Source organism: Rhinatrema bivittatum, chromosome 9, assembly GCF_901001135.1.
Source record: "Rhinatrema bivittatum chromosome 9, aRhiBiv1.1, whole genome shotgun sequence".
Lineage (NCBI taxonomy): Eukaryota > Metazoa > Chordata > Amphibia > Gymnophiona > Rhinatrematidae > Rhinatrema > Rhinatrema bivittatum.
Window position 1 is genome coordinate 150,872,497 of NC_042623.1, and position 19,084 is coordinate 150,891,580.

The window sequence follows — 19,084 nt, forward strand, 5'->3', positions numbered from 1 at the left end:
TGTTTATTAACCCCTTCAAAAGAATGAAGCAGATTTGTGAGGCAAGACTTGCCTTGGGTAAAGCCATGTTGACTTTGTTCCATTAAACCATGTCTTTCTATATGTTCTGTGATTTTGATATTTAGAGCACTTTCCACTATTGGTCCTGGCACTGAAGTCAGGCTCACTGGTCTGTAGTTTCCCAGATCACCCCAGAGCCCTTTTTAAATATTGGGGTTACATTAGCCACCCTCCCGTCTTCAGGTACAATGGATGATTTTAATGATAGGTTACAAATTTTTACTAATAGGTCTGAAATTTCATTTTTTAGTTCCTTCAGAACTCTGGGGTGTATACCATCCCGTCCAGGTGACTTACTACTCTTCAGGTTGTCAATCAGGCCTACCACTTCTTCTAGGTTCACTGTGATTTGGTTCAGTCCATCTGACTCATCACCCATGAAAACCCTCGCTGGTAGGGGTATACTTTGAAGTCATGAGCTTTAGCTGTAGCCACTAGGTATCACCCTTACACAATGAAGTCATCCCCCACAGCAGCCCCAGCTCCTGCGCCAGCTGGAGAATGGAAGGCACAAATCAAACTCAGATCCTTCCACAAGGCAGTGCAGAGTCCTGCCACTCAGCCCCTGGGCAGACCCATCCAGGCATTTATTTTCTATGCTGAAAGATTTAACTAAGATTTCCCTAGCGCTGAGTCAAATCACATAGAAAAACTAACTGGTAGGCAGCTGTCACTACATAATATATTAGAATAAAGGATAGTTAAAATCTTTTTCAGATGCCAACACAATTTAGGGTACATAAAAGACATACAGTTACAGCATAACAGCAAGGAATTATATATACATTGTATTGTGTGTAGATATATATATATAAATATGTACAACAAATCCCTTTTGTAGTTCTGTGGTATTCTTTGCAGCCTGTGGCACATGAGGAAGGGCAGCCACTGAAATAAGAGGACTACAATATGCATCGTTTCTGGTGTTTCTAGGCAACTTTACATTAAAAGGTCGGCTTGTTCATGTATTCTTCCATTGTCTACAACAAAAAAATAAAAGTAAAAGGTTATCTATGATATTTTCAAAGCATAACACCATGTAACTACTTTCTTTTAACAGTGTTGGTTGCACTGTGCAGAGAACAGTCATTTTGTACCCTTTTGATCCTTCTTGGACATATATTTGACAGATTTATCAGCAGAAGTTTGCAATCTCTCAAAGATATTGTTTATAAACTAGTTACTGTATGAGGGATGAACTTAGTTCTAGATACTAACCATATCTAGCTACACTATATTTTACATTTCTTTTAGAATAACAGTTAAACATGAATTAGAATTATTTCAGCTTCCATCTTCATTAGATTGTTTTTTGTTTTTTTAAATAAAAAATTTCTCTTCAACAACTTGCTCAGACAGTAAAAAATGTTTGCTGGGCTCCTCTGTGTTTACACAAAGAGCTACCTTTCATTTCATTTCAATCTGGAATGAAAGGGCTGACAGTTCCATGCTAGTGTCTAACATCAGAGGAGTGGCCTAGTGGTTACAGCAGTAGGCCACTCCTTATGACCCTGGGTAAGTCACTTCACCCTCCATTACCTCAGGAACAAATTAGATGTATGGCCTCAGGTACTATAGGTAGGGAACTACCTAAGCACCAGAATGTAATCTTTAAAATGCCCCTAAATAAAACACATAATACAATGATAACAAAATACTAACTTGGATATAATAATGCATCAGTTTATTAGATACCTTAATGCGGAAACATGATTGGGTGCCTAGTCAACTGCCATCAAAACTGTATCTCCGCTATCACCCAAGGTCTCACTTTACCCATGAGTCTTAACAAGTGATACTGTCCCAACATGTGCAAACTCCTTGGGTTGGGGTGTCTATCTGCAGGGATAGATACATGGTGAACTCTCCCAAACCAGGCTGCAGCCTAGTCACATGCACCCAGATTTTCAATGGCCTACACACGTTAAAACTGGGGTTATGCATGTGGCCAGGCCCTCTGACACATGGAAAGTACACCAAGGGCCTGCATAGGGAATGATAAAACCATCATGAAAACTGCTTAGTACTGCATCCACTGCCATCCCATGAGGATATCATGATAGCCACTGCATCATGCACTGCCATTTGACAGGGAATGGAGTAAGGGAAACTCAAGCAAACTTCACTTGGAATTGTTTTGCAATTCTTTTCAAGCACATTTGTTGGCTGGATAGGAAGCAGTACATCAATTGTAGATGTTCTTATATTAGCAATTGGTCACAGAGCAAGCTCCCCTATTAAATCACCAGCACATAGCACTTGGACCAGAGCTTCTCTTATTACCCCCTCCTCTGCCAGTGTGACTCAAAAGGAATGAGAATTTGGTTTGGCACCATAGACTTGGGCCATTATCTTGGTAAGCCACAGACCAACATCATAAGTATGCCACATGATATGTTCTTGCATGCTCTCCTCTCTTGAAAGACCTCATCATAATTCAACCCCACAAACCTGCTGTACTCTCTGTAAGCACCCAAAATGGAGTCAAGGTAGCTCAACAGAACTTGAACTAGGGCAGCATCAGTATAGATAATCACAGAGGCCATACAAGCAAATGAATGCATCCAAATGTATGATCTCCCGTTGTAGGGGGTTGCTTGTCTATCTCTTTCCCTTTCACGGTGGATCTCATCCCTCTTCCTACGTCTCTCCAGCAGCTTGAAAATATTGACGTAATGTCAATAACTAATATGGTGCCAAAGGGATCTGGGCACTTTCTCCCAAAGTTTGTGCTCCACTCCTGCCAACCACAAGAGCCCCAACATAGCCATGCTGAACAGTTGACCAGCAACAAGCAATGACTAAAGTGCTGAAAGTGGAGAATAAAGTCCATGAGGAAGTGCTGGAAACAGAATAGGAAGACTATCTGTGGCTCCTGCATTTACACTTTTGCTTTGGATTTGAGACCTGTCAGAGAAGAGGGTGGCGTGTCAAGAGGAATGGATTCACCATCCATTAGAAAAAAGTAAAACAGGATAGCTACTGGTGCCAGTAACAATGAAACAGAGTTACCACTGGCTATGGATTCTAGATAGGGGCATCACCACTGGGTCCCTATGAGAAGGACATCAGAATGAGGTGGAGCAGACAAACTGGTGGAATGGGGCAGAGCTGTGGAGGGAGACCTATGACAGTGATAGGGTTCCTGATGATGGCGCAAAGGGCTATACGGCAAACATCTTCTATTTTTATTTATTTACATTTATATTCTGCTTTTCGCACTTTTTCCAGCACTTCAAAATGGATTACATTCAGGTACTGTAGGTAATTTCCCTATCCCCAGAGGGCTTACAATTTAAGTTTGTACCTGAGGCAATGGAGGGTAAAGTGACTTGGCTAAGGTCACAAGGGGGAGTAGTTATGGTAAGGGTACCTAGGAGGAGGGTGTTCCAATGGGGGAATAGCAGCATTCCATGCGACCTAGAGAGAAAGAATGAGGAGCTATAACTGAGGAATCATCCGCTGCACCAATAGTCATAGTATTCTTTTAAGGAATAGCACTGGTAGGCATAGCTGCTTTGATACCTGAGCCTCTATGATATCACTTAGAAGATTATCTAGAACCTGGAAGGTATGGGGATCTGTTCCCGACCCTATCCCATGCATCTGGAGGGAGGTGGGTGTTAGGTTCACTAGGGACAGTAGTTCCTGGTCTGACTTTTACCTGTACCAGTGTGGTTGTCTAATGGCTGGACTGTGTCACAAGTTACATATCAGCTGTGTGTGTGGATGGGTGACCCAGAACACTGATCAACTGTCCCTCCCATATCAGGACTTCTCACTTGGGTCCCAACCCATCCCTCTCTCCTTCCACTACAGCCCCAGGGCTTCATGGCAAGGATACCTGGGACCTGCTCCACAAAAAGCTGGATGATAGTAACACAGCTCGTCCCAGACTGCTTGTGCATGACCATGGGCTGTGATGGTGGCATAGATGCCCTAATCTTGCCCCTTTGGCTTCTAGCTCACTGTTGGTCAGTCACACCAAAAAGCCAAAAGGTCAGCACACTCCTGTTCCAAATCATCAGGCACTATGGAAGGGGGGGGGGGCCCTCAAAATCCCTGCTCCACACTTTGTTGGGGTTTGCCTTACAAGGCATTCAAGGCAAGAGGCAGCCAACCATCCTGCAAGGCAAGAAGCCTTTGCTTGCCCCCTTATTATCCTCTTTAGGGGTGGGCAGCAGGAAGCCCAAACCCTGCCACCCAGAGGTTGTGGCAGGGAAGGGAGGTGAGAGTAAACAGGGGAGAAAAGTGCAATAGGGAGAGGAGAGTGAAAAGGGAATGGGATGGGGAAGTGCATTAGAGAGGGGAGCACCGGTCCTAAAGAGACAAACACCTAATGCCACATATGGTCCCAAGCCATAAACAGCCTGCCACTCCCAAACCCTACTAACTCCCAGCCCCAACACACATACTGCTGTGGTCTTTCACATGCTTATCCCATTCCGCTCCACCTATATGCCCCCTGCCACACCTTAACTGCATACATACACCAGGGAATAGAGCATATAAAAATTATAAGAAATTCATATACACCTTAAATCGAATCCATCTGTAAAAGTGCCAAAAAAAATTGTAACTTGTGGCATGAAAAGCCTGATAAATACCTATTTTTAGGTGCAACTGGCACGTACTAATTGCCTGAAATATAAACCCCTAGGATCAGAAACCATAAAAATGATCAGCAAGAAGCAAATGGAAATAAGTGGTCAGAACAGGTGCAGAAGCACCAGCCTGCATTTTCTGTGTTTCAGAGCGACCAGACAAGACCCTGAATCACTTGAGAGTGAGTAACAGCTTTGTTCATGCTTCTCAGATAAAGATTTCAGCATTAGGCATGCTTAATAATTAATATGCAGCTGTTGCCCAAGTCATAAATGTGATAGGTCTTCAGCATTTAATGCTCCTCAGGTGCAAGATCAAGTCTCTTTATTAAATGCATGGTTGATGGCTGTGTTCAGTAGACTTACAAGAGATATTCAGTCTAACTAGAAATAGTTTTGTCATCCTACCAAAAAAAAACAAACAAAAAAACCAGAAAAGGTTCTATGAATTTCTCTTTCAACGACCTGCACCACCACGTTACTGCATCCATCTTTCATGGTGATTATATTGAAACTGCAGTGAAAACACATTTCCTGGGGTAGCTGTTCAGTCAAGTGTACATATGCCCAGCAAAGATAAAATAACTAAGTTCAAACAAATCTAAGTAAATATGCAATGTTTATTGTGTCTCCTGCAGAAAATTAATTTGACGCATTTTGTGCAGCCGAGGACTACACCTGTTTAGAAAAACATACAAAATGTTTTATCACAGTTGCTGGCGACACTTGCAGCTAAGTTCATGTGAGCAACTGTCATAAAACAGTTTTTATTTTTCTAAAAGCAACCTTTGAGAATATATCTTTAACACAACTCCATCTAGGGCTGCTCAGAGATCTACTGCAGCATAATATTTTATAATCTGCATATGTCTACCTCCCCCCCCCACCAATAGACCCCCGTATGCAATGGTTATACACAAATATCCGCAACACAGTGATAGGAAGGAATGGTATGGGCTATTTTATAGACATATGCATGCATATTTTCCGCATGAAAAATATAACTTGTTCACATAAGCCCTTGATTTATACATGGAAGTCTGTATATTTTAAAACGTGTGCATGAAATTGAAGTTACCAGATTGCCAGTAATCCCCACCAGTTCACCCAGTCCTTCTCCAGATCATGGAGACATTTCTAGTTGTTCATCCTGAACTCCCCCCAGTTCATCTAAACCTCCTACCCAACCAATAGCAGACAAGATAGCAACTATCAAATAAGTTACCTAATATATTTGCATAAATCTCTTATAAAATAATAACTTACACACATTCCTCCTCTCCTTGCCCTGGAATACCCCCCTACAGTGCCCAATTTTTGCACATGTAAATGTGTGCGCAAAACCACAGATACACACATTTTTTATGTTTACAAAATGGAATGTACACAAGTACAAGGTACTTGCATGGATGTATGCTACTTTTACGCATGCAACTCCTTTGAAAATTTACTCCTCAGGAATTGTTTGTTTTGTTTTTTTTTAAACTCTTCTTGGAACTTTCTTCATGGTCGTAGTAGAATAGTGGCCCAATACCACAATAAGCACACATACCTGATGCTTGGAATCTGTGGACTGCACATATTAGAAGGCAATTTTGAACCATCACCGATAAGCGTATGCATCAAATATACATACAAGTTATACCAATTTTCAAAATGGAGAAATTACTTACCTGATCATTTCATTTTCCTTAGTGTAGACAAATGGACTCAGGACCAATGAGTATAGTGTACTCGTGATAGCAGTTGGAGACGGATCAGATTTCAATCTGACGTCAGCCCTAGTACATATACCCCTGCAGGAAGTGCAGCTCTTCAGTATTCTCCTCAAAAAGCATTGTGGATATATGCATGGCTGAATAATTTGAATAACTTGATTAATTTGAACTGGTTGAATTGGTAATAGCTGGAGACCACGAGTGCCCTCAACCGAGAAACGTCAACACCCGGTAGGATGGGTGTCCTAGATGAAGGAAAGCATGGCTTACCCGTGAATCACTCGCTCCCGGGGATGTCCCCAGAGAATTCCATGAGTAACAGCAGCCGTGGGTGGGATGCTGAGTCCATCTGTCTACACTAAGGAAAATGAAATTCAGGTAAGTAATTTCTCCATTTCCTAGTGTGTAGCAGATGGACTCAGGACCAATGGGATGTATAAAAGCTACTCCCGAACCGGGTGGGAGGCTGCCCGTGACCCACTTAGTACTGCCCATGCAAATGCTGTATCCTCCTGAGCCTGAACATCCAAGCGGTAAAACCTGGAGAAGGTGTGGATGGAGGACCATGTCGCCGCCCTGCAGATCTCAGTGACAGCATCTTGGCTTCCGCCCAGGACACTGCCTGGGCTCTAGTAGAATGGGCCTTGACTTGTAAAGGCGGTGGCTTGCCTGCTTCTACGTAGGCTACCTTGATGACTTCTTTGATCCAGCGGGCTATGGTTGCTCACAAGGCCGCTTCTTCCTGCTGTGAAGGACGAATAGATGGTATGTCTTTTTCGTAGGGATTCCGACCTTGCCAGGTATCGGACTAGGAGCCTGCCGACATTGAGATGGCATAGACTTTGAGCCTCGTCCAAATTCTTATGCTCATCCAGCGATGGTAGTGAGATGGTTTGGTTGAGATGGAAGCGAGACACCACTTTGGGGAGGAACAATGGCACTGTGTGTAACTGGATGGTTCCCGGGGTGAGTCTGAGGAATGGCTCTCGTCAGGACAGTGCTTGTAGCTCGGAAATACAACGGGCCGAACAGACTGCCAGCAATAAGGCTGTCTTCAGTGTTAATAGTCGGAGAGACAGGCCGTGGAGAGGTCTGAAGGAGGTTCCTGCTAGGTAGGACCAGGTTGAGGTTCCAAAGAGGCACCGGCCACTTCAGGGGTGGTCAGATCTGCTTGACTCCTTTCAGAAAGCGGGAGACATCCGGGTGAGAGACTATGTTGCCGCTCTCGCTCTTGGTTCCGTAGCATGACAATGCAGCCATCTGTACCTTTATGGAGTTGAGAGACAATCCCTTCTGTAGGCTGTTCGTCAGGAATTCCAAAATTGCAGGAATTTTGACAGAGCGTGATATGATGTCTCGGTCCTTGCACCAGGCTTCGAATACTCTTCAAATCCTTATGTATGTTAGGATGTGGAGAATTGCATGCTCTGAGTAGGGTGGCAATTACTGCCCCCACATATCCGCTCTTCTTCAGGCGAGTCCTCTCAATGGCCAGACCGTAAGAGAGAATAGAGTTGGATCCTCGTGGAGGATCGGTCCCTGTTGGAGCAGGTCTCTGTGTGGAGGTAGCAGAAGGGGGCTCCCTGTTAGCAGTCTTCGCATGTCTGCATACCATGATCTTCTTGGCCAGTCTGGGGCCACTAGAAGTACTGGTCCCCTGTGGTGTTCTACCTTGTGGATGATTGCGCCCAATAGGGGCCACGGTAGGAAGGCATATAACAGAGTCTCCTGTGGCCAGGTCTGTACCAGGGTGTCGATTCCTTGGGACTGGGGTTCCCGTCTGCGGCTGAAGAAACTGGGTACTTGGGTGTTGGACTGGTTTGCCAGGAGGTCCATCGTTTGTGTTCCCCAACGGTTTACTATCAATTGGAATGAGGTGGTCAACAGCCTCCATTCTCCTGGATCTAGACTTTCTCTGCTGAGGAAGTCCGCAGCGATGTTGTCTTTCCCGGCGATGTGGACGGCAGAGATCTCTTGCAGCTTCACTTCCACCCATGACATTAGGAGATCTATTTCCAAAGACACCTATTGGCTTCTGGTTCCTCCCTGACAGTTGATGTAGGCCACTGTTGTGGCGTTGTCCGACATTACTCTGACCGCTTTATCTCGGAGTCTGTGAACGAACCTTAGGCAGGCTAGTCTGACTGCCCGGGCTTCTAGGTGATTGATGTTCCATCCAGACTCTTCTTCGTTCCATTGACCTTGGGCGGTTAGCTCCTGGCAGTGTGCTCCCCATCCTCATAGGCTGGCATCTGTGGTGAGTAGGATCCAGGTTGGTGAGGATAGTTTCGTTCCCTGGCTCAGATGGGCTTCTTGTAGCCACCATCGTAGTTGGGCCCGAACTCTGTCCAGGAGCTGAAGACATACAGTGTAGTGCTGGGACAGTGGATTCCATCGTGATAGTAGTGAGTGTGGTAGGGTTCTCGAGCTCATGCCCATGGCACTACTTCCAGTGTGGATGCCAAGGACTTGTAGGTAATCCCATGCTGTGGGGTGAAGTTCGCGCAACAGGGTTCGTAACTAGGTCATCATTTTTTTTTTTCCTCCTTGTCGGTGTCAGGATGACCTTGTCTTGTTTGGTGTTGAACCGGACTCCCAAGTATTCTAGGGATTGGGAGGGCTGCAGGCAGCTCTTGTTTGTGTTGACCACCCAACCAGAGGCTCTCCAGTAGAGATTTGACTCTGTTGGGTGCCTGGTGCCTGGTGGCTTTCCTCTGGGGATTTTGCCCTGATCAGCCAATTGACCAGATATGTGTGCATGCGGATTCCTTCCTTCCTCAGTGTTGCTGACACCACCCTTTATTATTTTGGTTGCCCTTCTCTTTACCTTTTCTAATTTTACTATACCTTTTGAGATGTGGTGACCAGAACAACACACTACACTCAAGATGAGGTTGCACCATGGAGCGATATAGAGGCATTATGATATTCTCTGTTTTATCCTCCATTCCTTTCCTAATAATTCCTAGCACTCTATTTGCTTTCACGGTTGCTGCTGCACACTGAGCAGAAGATTTCAATGTATTTTCAAGGTTACCTAGATCCTTTTCCTGAATGGGGATGCCTAATGTAGCTATAATTTGGGTTACTCTTCCCTAAGTGTATCACTTTGTATTTGTCTACAGTAAATTTAATTTGCCATTAGCATGCCCAGTCTCCCATTTTTACGAGGTCCTCTTGCAATTTTTCACAATCGTCTTGTGATTTAACAACTTTGAATAACTCATTAACAAATTTGATCACCTCACTCATTGTTCCCATTCTCATCTTATTTATATTAAAAATCAGAGGCCCCAGAATGAATCCCTGGGGTGTGCCACTATTCACCTTTCTCCATTGGGAAAATTTACCATTTATCCCTAATCTCAGTTTTCTCATCTTTAACCAGTTCTCAATCCATGACTTTTTAATTTCTTAAGTAGTCTCTCATGAGGGACTTTGTCAAATGTTTTCTGGAAATCCAGATACACTATATCAACTGGCTCAACTTTATCCATGTTTATTTATATCCTCAAAAAATGTAGTAGATTGGTGAGGCAAGAATTAAACTTGGCTAAATCCATGTTAACTTTGTCCAATTAAAACTTAGCCTATCTATATATTCAGCAAATTTCTCCCATTTTTTCCTGGGACAGGACTTCAGACTCACTGGTCTGCAGTTTCCTGGATTACAACTGGATCCCTTTTTAAAAGTTGGCATCGCATTGGCAGCCCTCTAGTCTTCAGGTACCATAATAAGAGTTTACAAATTACTAATTGCAGGTCCTCAATTTAATTTGAGTTTTTAGCACTCTGGAATGTACACCATCTGATTGAGGTGATTTACCTTATTACATTTTCCAGGCACACAGGTTTATTTCAGTTCTGCTGAATCATCATCTTTGAATATCATTTCTGGCATGGGTCTCTTACATCTTCCTTAGTGAAGACCGAAGCAAAGAATTAATTTAGTCTTTCTGCTATGGCTTTGTCATCCCTAAGTGCCCCTTTTACCCTTTGATCATCTAAACGGCCAACTGAGTCCCTCACAGGCTTTTTACTTTGAAATACCTGAAAGTTTTTATTGTGAATTTTTGCTTCCACAGCAATCTTTTTCAAATTCTCCGTCTTCCCTACCGATGCTTTGCTTCTAACTTGCCAGCGATTATGCTGTTTCCTTCATTCATATCCCTTTCCCATTTCTTGAAAGATGTTTTTAGCTATTATAGCCTCTCTCACCTCACCTTTTAACCATGCTGGTAATCATTTAGACTTCCTTCCACTTTTTCTAATGCGTGAAATACATTTGGTCTGAGTTTAAGGTGGTATTTTTAAACAAATGTCCATGCCTGATGTAAACTCAACTTTTTGCAGTTGCTCCTTTAAGATTTTTCCTAACCATTTTCCTCAGTTTATCATAGCATTTAACTTTCAGAAAGACGACTATTGCAGTAGATTTCTTTAATGTCCTCCCTCTACTTATTAAGCCAAATTTGATCATGTTGTAAACACTATTGCCAAGTGTTTATAACACTGTTACCTCTTGCACCAAATTGTGTTCCACTAAGGATTAGATCTAAAATAATTCCCCCTCTTGTTGGTTCTTGCATTAGTTGCTCCATAGATCATTCATTTATTTCATCTAGGAACTTTACCTCTCTAGGATGTCCTGATGTGACTTTCGCTCAGTCAATATTGGGGTAATTGAAATCATTTATTATTACTATACTGCCAATTGTGTTAGCTTCCCTAATTTTTTAGCATTGTCTTTTTGTTCATTCTGGCCAGGTGGATGGTAATATACCCCCATTGCCATTTTATTCCCCTTTTCACATGGAATTTCTATCCATAAAGATTCAACATTGTTTCCTGCAGACATTTTATCCCCTTTGACTCAATTCCCTTTAATATATAGTGCCACTCCTCCACCAATTTGAGCACTCCTATCATTTTGATGTAGTGTGTACCCTGGCATCACAGTATCCCATTAGTTATCCTTCCACCAGGTCTCCAAGATGCCAACTATATCAACCTCTTCATCCAGTGCTATACACTCTAACTCTCCCATCTTATTATTTAGACTTCTGAAATTTATATATAGACATTTCAAAGTATGTTTTTTTGTTTGTATTAACAATCTGGCTCTCGGTTAACAGGGGTAATTTGGAATCTCTCTGTTCTGTCTGCTCTGACACCTGGTCCATTTTAGCATTTATTACAACCTCTCTACTGCGAAGCCCCAACTCCCCTGTTCGCTTAGTATCTTTAAAAGAGATACTGTTTCCTTGAATGTCTCCCTCTATATACCTCAGTTTCCCTTTGCTCCTCTAGGTCTGCCACTCAAGCCTCCAGATATTGAATTCATTTCTGAGGGCTAGACGCTACTTCCACAGAGGGAAAAATACATAAATAGAACAGCTCCAGCAAATCTCAGGCTACAAGGCATTAAAGTATCAGACCACAACTACATATACCCTCTGACAGAAACATTAAACTGAAAAGGAGAGCTGAATGCGGATGGAGATGCCACCCTTGCATGTCAGACTATCTGCCAAACCTGTAGCCCAATATGACAACCTCACATGGCGGAGCAGAGGGCATTAGTCTGTTAGGTTTATGTATGCATTAAGAAATAAGAGCATTATTGTATCATTAACAAAGACGACGAGTGTTTTATTTTTTTTTTCTCCTGAACAGCTAAAACTATTTGTTGAGTCTCGGAAACCACTCACCTCTTCCCCAGTGCCTCCATAAAAAAAAAAAAAAATTGTTACGCTGGAAGTCTATGTTAAGCCTTTAAGCTTGAGTATATAGCTTTGCCTTCGATCTCCCTTTAATTTTTTGTTTCTCCTCCCCTATTTTCTTAATGAATTTCTGCTTAGTAGTAGAATTATTTACTATCTTAAACATTTTCATGATATGTATGTTAATTGTGATTTTCCACATATTTCTTTTACAAACTGGTGTTATGTTTGTAAGTAAACATTCAATAAAGAGTAAAAAAAAAAAAAAAATGAAATAAGAGCATTACAATAAGGATAGGCAAGCCAGAGAGGGCACATTGTAAAGGGACCACAAATGGGATAGGGGTACAGATCTCTCCGAAAGCTCAGAGTATAAACTTCAATGAGGCATGTTCATTTCCCATAGCATCCTGCAGTATTGCATCAGGTAAAACAAATGTCAGAAACTGTAGAACTAGATGTCACTACTAAAGAATCTATCTGCAGCATAGAAAGCCTTTTTCTACTCTGTTCCTCTGGACACCAGAGACTTATAAGAAAGGCATACTCCAGGTGAGGTATGAATTCACAACCTTGGCAAAACCCATAGTCAGTACCACCCGCTAATCAATTGTGCTGCTGGAGCCTCCAGATGAGTGCCTTAATGAACCTTAGAGAAACTAATTGAGAAAACTATTCATGCAGTGCAGAGAATGCACATCTCTAAAAAGACCATCAATATTTATGGACTCAGACTGCGTAAAGATGGCCACATAACTGCAGCATGCCATAAAGCGCCACATTGACAAGGTGGCTAGCCCATGGGCATATAACCTAATACAGCCAAACACCTCTAATAAAAAAAGATTGCTTGCCTTAAGGCAGTGCCAAAAACATGGTCACCCTATCTGGCCACCAAGACTGATTCTCAATTGAGATCTTCACTTTTCGTGCTGCTTGGGGCACTGCTCCTCACCTATGAGGGGGTTCCTTCACTACTGTCATCTCTAAACCAGGCTAAAACTCTGCATGGCATGACATAAGACCAACTAATTTAACATGCAGCTGAATGCCATCAAATAAAAGCTTACAGATTGATATTAGGAAAAATCTGAATTTGATGTATGCAGTTCAAGCCATGTTTATGCATTTAACTGAAGCAAAGATAAGTCCTTTTCTCACTCATTGCAAAATGCAGAATTAATATCTGTAAATGAGTCATCACAATAAATTCAGCATTTTTCGTTAATGGGCATTACCCACTTGGCAAAACAGAGGCCTCTTATAGGGGTTATTTAATAAACACAGTCTTTGTAGGCCAATTGAGAAGTCATTTGGAATGAGCCTGAGGGCAGCTTTGTGTGATATACTTGCTTTGGATATTATCTTGAGTTTTTTTAAGCAGTTCATAAGTGTTTGTGACTTTTGAAGCACTTTATTTTCCTGCATAAACCTTACAGGATTTTTTTTTTTGTGCTAGTGATGATTAAATCTTCTTGCAAAGCCTGGTGGCATGCTTAAAGCAAGATATTTGCACTAGGGATAGGCATTAGATTTAAAAGAGAGAGTATAAAGAACATGACAAAAAAGCAAATAGTGTCATTCAGGGGGCCCCCCCAAATGAAAAACAAAACAAAAAAACACCTTATTTGTTGCATTTGTTAAAATGAATACACTGGGCCTTATCCTGAGGCTAGGGTCTTGCCTAGGGAAAAAAACAGAGGCCCAAGTCAGGAGCTGCGGCCTAGGCCTGAGCATGGCACTGGGGACACGGACTAGGCTTGTGCTGATGCCGGGGAATTCTGCTGAGACCTGAGCCCCCTGATTAGTCACTGTCAGGAACCTGAGGGCCAGGCTGGGCCCCAAAGCCCAGAACCAAGCCCAATGCCACAGCCCAGCCTGGAGTCTGGGGCTCAATGCCAAGGCCTTGGGCTGGACCCTGGCCTAGGCCCACCATAGCCTGGCCCAGAGGACAGGTCCCAATGATGGGGCCTCAGCCCAGACCCTTCCCAACTACAAGGCCTGGCCTGAAAGCCAGGTTCTGATGCCTGGGCCTCAAGCCTAGGTTAGGCCCAAGCCTCAAAGTTCCATTGATGCAGTCTTCTTTCTTTAAACTTCATCTCATTTCCTATTTTGTTTCTCCTGAATGCCCATCCCTAATATATTCTAAACTGTGGATTCAAAACATGCTCTAAAACTTCTATCAGGTACAGCCATTTCAATGCGGGAGCTGCCTTAAATTACACAAAATAAGTGTAGTGCAGAGTTGTAGTAGTCATGTCGGCCCTAGAGAAATTGGCATCTTTGTAGGTTATTATGCCTTTAATTGCTCAGAAAGAAAAAGAAAAAAAAAAAAAAAAAGAGAAGATGTTATGCATCACAACCTCTTGACCACAATACTACAATTTTCACTTTGTTTACTTGGTTTATTCTTCCTTCACAGTTTGGAGGGATTTTCCTATTTTGTGTTTATGGGAAAAATGCTTAGTAGATAGGGCCCCAAGTCAGAGAAGATGCAATATACCAGAAGTTGTTCTCTGTCCTCTGTTCCTGTACTACTTACCTCTTGTAACATATCACACTCTTCTATGGACTTTACTACAGATAATTTAGATGTTTCTTGAATTTCTCCTCCCATTAGAAACTCATCCAGTAGAAAATAAGCCTTTTCAAAATTAAAAATAATATCCAGCTCACACACCTGGTAGAGCAAAAAAGAAATATATATATTAATTTGTAACTATTAAAATAGCATTTTACATCCACGTACAAAATCTAATACTATAATAAACAGAACAGAAACTTGTATCTGAAATTCTAGAAGAAAAAAAATGAACTAGTTCTCATTCATTTTCTAGAGGAAAAAAAAAAATCAGTATTTTATATTTATACATTAAGTTATAAAGAGGACAATATTCAAAAAGTTAAGAATAGAAGTATATTTTCCCATCTAAAAACAGTTTGAAAATTACCCCCCCATTAAGTTCAGACTAAGGTTATTTTTAAGTTTCTCTGCCTTGCTTATAGGGCTTTTACAGAAGAAAGCCTGTCTAACCAGTCTGCTAATACCTTACAAGCCTTTCAGAGCCCTTAGATCATCCCACTTGGAATTATTGAAATTAATATCTCCGCATGAAGTTAGATTGGAAAATTCTAGATTTACTACTTTTCAGTACCAAGTTCCACTTTTATGGAATCTTCCTTTGGATTTAAGATTGGAAAGAACTACCTCAGATTTAGGAAACTGATTAAAGCCTGACTGTTTACTCAGGTTTTAAATTATGTCTTGAATTTTTTTTTTTTTTTTTTATTGGTGCTATTGAATTTATCGCTTCAGGGTTAGCTTTTTATTTATTTATTTTTTAATTAAATTCTAATAGCATAAAAGTTTTTAGTTCTATTGTTTTTAGGATATATGTTTGTATTTTATATTTTAATTTGTACACACTTGATTATGCAGAAAATTAGTATATTATATAAATTGAAATTTACATAAAATGTATGTTTGACACAAAGTGAGCAGGGTAAGGTCATGAGAGGGGCAGTGCACCTGGGATTGTATTTTCAATCAATCACTGTATGTACTTGCATGTGTGTGGTTTATGCCTGCTCACCTGCTTTAGTGCAGATACAAAGCAAGTATAAACAGTATTCATGGTGTGCGTGCCACCTGCATGTTCAAAGAGAAGCCTGCTAAGACTAATTATAGTTTAGTGGAAAAATAAAATAACTCATATCAAATTCCAATTAGATTTAATTTTCAACATTTATTATCCAATATTTGCATGGAGGATGTCATTTTGATGGATACATAATATGAGATCACCAAAAACATTTTATCATCATTTATGGGACTTCCTTTGAACTATAAATATACAGGCACATACTATAATTAAACAGTTATTACTAATTAAATTGTTCCTGTGAAGAAATCACAATGCATGTTATCAATAAAGATGGCTTTTTAATACTTATATTTTGAAAAATATTTAAAAAGTGAAAAGCATAGTTGTAACATAGCTAGGCAAAACAATCATCTGAAATGTACATAGAAACATAGAAATGACGGCAGAAGACATAACGGCCCATCCAGTCTGCCCAGCAAGCTATGCACTTTTTTTTCCTCTTACTTGTTACGCTTGGCTCTTAGTACCTTTTAGTTCTATTTCCCTTCCACCCCACCATTAATGTAGAGAGCAGTGTTGGAACTGCATCTAATTGAATATGTTAGGGGTAGTAACCACCTCAATAAACAAGCTACACCCATGCTTTTGTTTACTCGACTATGTAATTCAGTCCTTGTTGGTTGTTGTCCATATATAGTTCCTCTTTTCTACATTGCCCCTGCCGTTGAAGCAGAGAGCTATGCGTTGAAAGTGAAGTAACAGACTTTCTCCCCTGCCGTTACAGTTACAGCTCAAGAAATAATTGTCCCATTGCACCTCCAATGATGTGTTCAAATTTTGATTCAAAAACTGACTGGTTATGAAATGATATCCTACAAATGGCCATGCTTCTATGACTGGCAGTGTGGACAGGAATAATTAGGCAGCTGCCTTCCTAGTTTTGGTAGTTGCTCAGAGCATTACAATATAAGGCATTGGGGCAGGTAGGGATGCTGGGTGTGAGATCCTGTATATTCATGGTAACAAGGAGGGTATGTATATCTCTAGGGAAAAAGAAAACAAAAAAACCAAACTGCTAGATAAGGAAATATATGCAGTCAAACATCTTTGGCTGGCAGCTGGGATACATCTTTAAAGTGCAGGCAGGAATAACTGGGCAGACTGGATAAGTATCCGTTTTGTCTGTTATTCAGCCTCACCGTACCCCGATTCTACCTGCTTTGAGACCTCCCTACCAGCAGAGGCCTCCAGCGAGCTTTGATTCTAATTATCTGAACCACCTTCTTGCCGACTATCTGACTCAACAGTTCCTAAACTATTTAAGCCAGCCTTGCCAATCCCTCTTCATGGAGTCACCTTTGGATCTCTGACCAGGCCACAATTTCCTTGTTCTGGAAGCTACAAGACCTGGGCCTTCTTTTCCCTTATACCTTGCTCAGTGACCCACTGAGTCCTTTCCTTGATCCTTGCTTTGCAGCCTACAGACCTTAGTGTTCCTTGTTCTGTGTTGCCCTTCTTTAGTCTATGTATGTGCTTGCGTCCAACTGCAGCCCTTGCTCAGTATCCTGCCCCAGTCCTTGCCCAATTCTCTGCTGCCAGCCTATTCCAGGATCCTGTCCTCAGCTCCCAGCTTGTTCCAGTATCCAGCCTCCTAGCAGAGGTTAACTACCGCGGCAGTGGACCTGGACACGTGCCGGGGTGCAAAAGTATTTGTGTGCGCATCTCTTGGCCACACCACACCACACCTCCCTTTTTTTTTTAAAGAAGTGAGATGTGCGCAAAGCGGGAGATTCGTGCACATCCGGGTGGCTTTTAAAATTCAGTGGGCATGCGCGAGTCCAATTTGTGCATGCATCTCCTAATTTTGGCACATGCCAGGCTTTTAAGATTCACTTTAAGTGTTATATATGTGCATAATATGTAATTTGTTAGCATGGCACTTTTTTCTGGAGCTTTATTGTGGGTGCATTAAATTAGCCAGTTAGAATTTGGTGCTTTATATAATTCCTCTTTCCATCTTGCCATCATAGGCTGAGCCATTTTGCAACCAATATGACCCAACAGATGTAATCCTTTTACTGAAGACACATCCTTAGTGTAGTAGGCTAGAATAAATTGGGCAGACTGGATAGGCCAATTGATCTTTATCTGCCATCATCTACTATGACTATTAGGACTATAATCAAACCTGTGTCATGATCTTAAGAGTGGGGGCTCTAATCAGTTCATAACAAATCAGACTCCTTGTTAAATGTGGTTTTGAAGTGTCACCTTGACTGTATTTGTTTTTGCTCTTTAAATGCAACAGATTATTTTTTTATAAATTTCATTAAATATTTTTGCATTAAGGATGGCATGTGAAGAGAGCAAGATGCATTCCTATGTTATGTTTTTGTTACTTTATTTTATTCTTTGTACATTGTTTTATTGTATCGCCCACCTGAGTTCTTTGTAAACCGGCATGATGTGCTGCACGAATGTCGGTAGATAAAAGTTAATAAATAAATAAATACCCACAACTATGAAACATTAATAAGATAGTAGCTTCCTTTTAACTCAACTAGATTTCTAGAAGAATCCATGCATATTCTATTACAAAAGAGCATTAACTTGTTTGGCCGATGGAAACAAGTGTCATTCAGGATGTATAATTGCCCTGGTCTGCTTAAGGTGAAGGGAAACATTTTTTCATAAAACTTATCTTTAGGGCTGGATGTGGAATGACCTCCAACATACCCCATCCATACCACAGGATCTCTTCAGCAGGCTCGTCTAGAAGCTAACAGAGGCCTCTTAATCAGCTAACACACATGTTATAAAATCTGAAACCTACAAAATCGAGCACGCATGTGTGTATCAGTGCATGCACAACTGGGGGGGGGGGGGGGGGGGTTTATAAAAAAAAAAAAATAGAAAAAAAAAACCAGACGTGCGGTGACACAATTGGACCATCCCCAGTTCCATATCCCCCTATCCTTCCTCCCTTTCCCCCCCCCCACCCCTAAACCTATCCTATTTTTTTGTTATAGAACTTTTATACCAGGACACCATAAAATGGCTCTATCCCGGCCGGCCCCTGTCCTGCCCCCTTTGACCTGGTCTTCAGGGCATACACGGAGATAAGCGCGTGGCTGGGGCCCTTTCAAAATCCCCTGAGCACGCGCACAGTCCAGCCATGCGCGTATCTCTGTGTTTTTAATGCATGCTGGCATTTGAAAATTTAGCCGTAAGGGTTCCCCCCCCCCCATAGACACAAACAGGAATAAAAGCCTTAACAAATCTGGCCCTCTATGATCTCAAATTACAAATATGGCATGCAGATATTAAATCTGTCTACATCACATATTTATTTTTTTCTATTGAAGAGCTGCATT

The 19,084-nt window shown here is 41.6% G+C and overlaps 1 protein-coding gene across 2 annotated transcripts in view; it reads right to left on the bottom strand.

Annotated features, from left to right (window-relative positions):
* Nucleotides 1-329: 329 nt before the first annotated feature.
* Nucleotides 330-19,084, bottom strand: part of AP1S3 (adaptor related protein complex 1 subunit sigma 3) — a 44,230-nt gene continuing 25,475 nt past the window's right edge. For both annotated transcript variants that reach the window (XM_029617141.1, XM_029617142.1), the window contains exons 4-5: nucleotides 14,648-14,785; nucleotides 330-1,040 (exon numbers count right to left, since the gene is read on the bottom strand). In XM_029617141.1, the coding sequence (XP_029473001.1) occupies nucleotides 1,005-1,040; nucleotides 14,648-14,785 (174 nt within the window). In that variant the 3' untranslated portion in view covers nucleotides 330-1,004. The remainder of the gene's footprint in view (nucleotides 1,041-14,647; nucleotides 14,786-19,084) is intronic.